Source organism: Osmerus mordax, chromosome 25 (genome assembly GCF_038355195.1).
Source record: "Osmerus mordax isolate fOsmMor3 chromosome 25, fOsmMor3.pri, whole genome shotgun sequence".
Taxonomy (NCBI): domain Eukaryota; kingdom Metazoa; phylum Chordata; class Actinopteri; order Osmeriformes; family Osmeridae; genus Osmerus; species Osmerus mordax.
Window position 1 is genome coordinate 797,613 of NC_090074.1, and position 3,324 is coordinate 800,936.

The 3,324-nt window shown below is 46.4% G+C and overlaps 1 protein-coding gene across 1 annotated transcript; it reads right to left on the reverse strand.

Annotated features, from left to right (window-relative positions):
• On the reverse strand, positions 1–1,339 carry si:dkey-183i3.9 (uncharacterized protein C11orf87 homolog). The gene is made up of 2 exons (XM_067229275.1): positions 1,320–1,339; positions 1–814 (listed from the first exon to the last, which is right to left on the reverse strand). Exon 2 carries the CDS (start codon positions 706–708, stop codon positions 214–216), a length of 495 nt encoding a protein of 164 aa, XP_067085376.1. The 5' UTR covers positions 709–814; positions 1,320–1,339; the 3' UTR covers positions 1–213.
• Positions 1,340–3,324: the final 1,985 nt, after the last annotated feature.

Below are 3,324 nucleotides of genomic sequence, written 5' to 3' on the forward strand. Positions count from 1 at the left end.
ACAGATTTGACACGGATCGATTCCCTCGAAATGTTCGTGAACGTTTCAGCAGGTTGTCTGTTCCTGGAGGTCACGGGGTCTTCAGTGTGCCATATTGCTTTTCTTAATTCCAAGTGGATGACAGAGAGCTTCTTTCAGTCAGTTTCCCCTGAAATAAAACGTGAATATTTGGTGTATCTACAGTTCCGTTTCCCGGTTCCAACTGCAGACTTATCAAGACGAGGTGACAGCTTCCAGTGGTCCGTCTCCTTTGATTTGTGGGATATCTATTTTTGCTGCGTTCTTTGCTGTTGGCGGGTTTCCAGACTCTTCAATGAGACAACTGGTATTTTGATCACATTTCTGGATGACCGGGAAGAGCGGCCGGTGCACCTTATCTCTAGCCGCGGGCCGGACAATGATACACGGTCTCGTTGTCTCCCGCTTACCCATGGAGGACACTGGGCTGCGGCTGTCGCGCTCGTATTCCTCTTGGGCACGTTGAATCTTCCTCTTCCTCATCCTCCTCTTGTGGAAGTGGAATGTAGCCAGAGAGACAAATATGATCCCTACAATCATGGTCACGAGCACGATGAGCGCAAACGTCGAGGAAAAAGGTGGGAAGAATCGCTCCATCTGGTCCATGCAGGTGCCGTTAGTTTGGGAAGCCCCGCTGTAGGAGCACAGCGGTACGGAGAACCCGTCACCCTCGGAGGTCTCGGCCGTCATTTTGATTTGACTTGTTTTCTCTTCGGGTGAATCTGTGTCCTTTTCCAAGAAATTCAGTGAGAAGGGGGGAAAGGTTCCAAACACCTCGGTTGTCCCATTAGTTTGCCTATAAGAAAAATGTTGACAGACCTCGATGTGATTAGCAAAATGCTACATTTAGATATTCCAATTGTGTGAGAATACTAGGCTATGTCCTTGCCCGTAGGGTATAACCAACCATTCAAGGCACGCCCGATTGAATGATTTAAATAATTGAATTCGCTATTAGGAGCGGGTAATTGCGCGTCGTTTAGAGAGATAACAACAAACTCATGACTCTAATGAACACATACATTGACCACGTCTAGCTGTACAGCAGAAATACTTATTAACGTTTGTTAGTTGTATAGGTTTTATAAATACATAGCCTATTTGCTACCGGCAAATTATCGAGAATAAACGCAACGGACTTTTGGAGACTCGATGAGTAGGCTATGTGAACAATACGTGCATCCAAACAAAGGGTTTACAGGGAGGCAAAGACAGAGGAACAGTCCTAATGTTGAATGTCAATGGATTCATTTGGGCAAGAAATAACATGCATCTATTTCGTATCCAATGTTCAAACTTACCTGCTGAAATTGTCAGCGCAAGTCGCTTCTGTAGAAGGTCCGGCCGGACTAGAGAGAGACAGGACCGAGGAGAATTCTCCTGGATTGCAATGACGTATTACACACTGCGAAAGCTTTCCCCTGTCCAAACACAGACACACACACACACACACTATAGAAGCAGCAAGTCTGTGTGTCCAACACTCACCACCTTTTCCTGCTTTCACACGAATAACAAAACAAATATATATATTTATAAAGAAAATATACGCAAATATAACACTAATGACAGTGGCCCATACTAGAAGTGAAACGGAGGTCTTTTATAGCTATAGAATATATAGCTATATGCACATCGTTTCCCACGTAAAAAAGCCAAGTAACTGCGCGCGCACATCGCCCCAGCACGCGGAGGAAAGGAGCTGTTCCAGCACCGGTGCTGAATACAAACCGTCTGTTCCACTACGTGCGTTTGAGTGCAGGCTTGCTGCCGTGCATACACAAGCAATGAGATCCATTTAAAGGAAAGGATTCAGTTAAGTGGCCCTTTCTAAATGCGCCTGGATCTCAAAAGAACGCAGTTAGTTCAAACGTAAAATGAAACGTTTCGGTCTGATGATGTGATGAATGCGTGGACAGCTTTGTGAGTGTCTTTTACTGAACCATGAAAGCTATATGTTTTTTGTTTTGGGCGCAGTAATTATAGTAAACAGGTTTGATGTTTAATGGCAACCTAAAACAAAAACACCATAACAAGCCCTTCTACCCATGCCCAAAGCAGAGACGACCGACTTCACCGGCTGCAGTCAGGTCTGGGAACGTGGCTGTAACCCCTAAACGATGTTCCGGCTCTCAGCTCCGCCAGTGGAACATGCAATGCAAGAGTGTCGAGGGTAAGAGGGCCTCATCAAAAATGAATCATTTTCTCCTCCGCTCAGAAGCTCTTCAGACGGAACAGGTTGAATTCTCCCTTTCACCTGAGATGAGTAATCCAGGCGAGAGCGAGCACACGTTCTGCTCAGTTCAACATCATGTACTTTAGTTTGTATATGAGCCGTTAGTCCGGCGCCTTGTAGTCTCCCCGGCGCGAGGAGGGCCGCCTCAGATACTACACGTTAAGAGTTCCCGTGTTAAATCAGTCAGAAGGACTCGTTGGAGCAGGAGAAATATGTTCGCTAAAAAGTCGCTTCTAGCAACTTCTAAAGTGTTACCATCACAAACTTGAATAAACTACAAAAGTTTTTTGTTTGATCACTTCTCTGTGTGTGTGTCTTCTAAAGGTCAGCTTCCCCATACATATATGAGCTTCCCACCCACAGCAGATACGTCATCGACTGGGGTCCTCAAATGACCCCCGCAGGCTGAACACAGAGCCTTACAGAAAGATGTTTATATCACAGACCAATACACATGGATCTGTTCCACTTGAGGCTTGAATCCTTCTTCTCAACTCAGCAGATGAAAACAAACCCCAACATGATCACAGCTAGTCTACTCCAGGCCCCAGTCAAGTCATCCTGTTATTAATCAGAGGACAGACGCACCTCTGTCCAGTCGATAGAAGTGCCAGTTGACTCGTTAACAGCCGATGGCTCCACCCTGGAGGAGATGAGACAGGGACTGCAGCCACTCCAGACCAGAACAACATCGACCCAGAAAACAAACCAAGAAGCAATGTCCTCTTATTGTTGTCTAACGACCTGGGAAAGAACAATAACTACATCTACCATCACAGTTTATTTTTTTGTCCTTCTCCATTCTCTCCTCTAATACAGACACAGACATGAACCATCCTCACTCAGATCGACTCATCAGTCCCGGTGCATTATGGGAAGCAGAAGTCCTGGGGGTGGTGTTCTACAGAGCCATGGGGAACATTACCGGTTCTTACAATGAGACCCCATCAGAACGCCATCATCACGCTGAGAGAACCTTCAGGAAGACGGACTGGCCCTGGTGACGAGGACGTTATGAGGGGGATGAAGCTGGCAGCTCTGCCAGAACGCTACACTCCCAGGAGACCAGG

Bases quoted from the DNA above. Each gene is read 5' to 3' on its own strand.
- si:dkey-183i3.9 (XM_067229275.1), bottom strand. From the start codon at position 708: ATGACGGCCGAGACCTCCGAGGGTGACGGGTTCTCCGTACCGCTGTGC.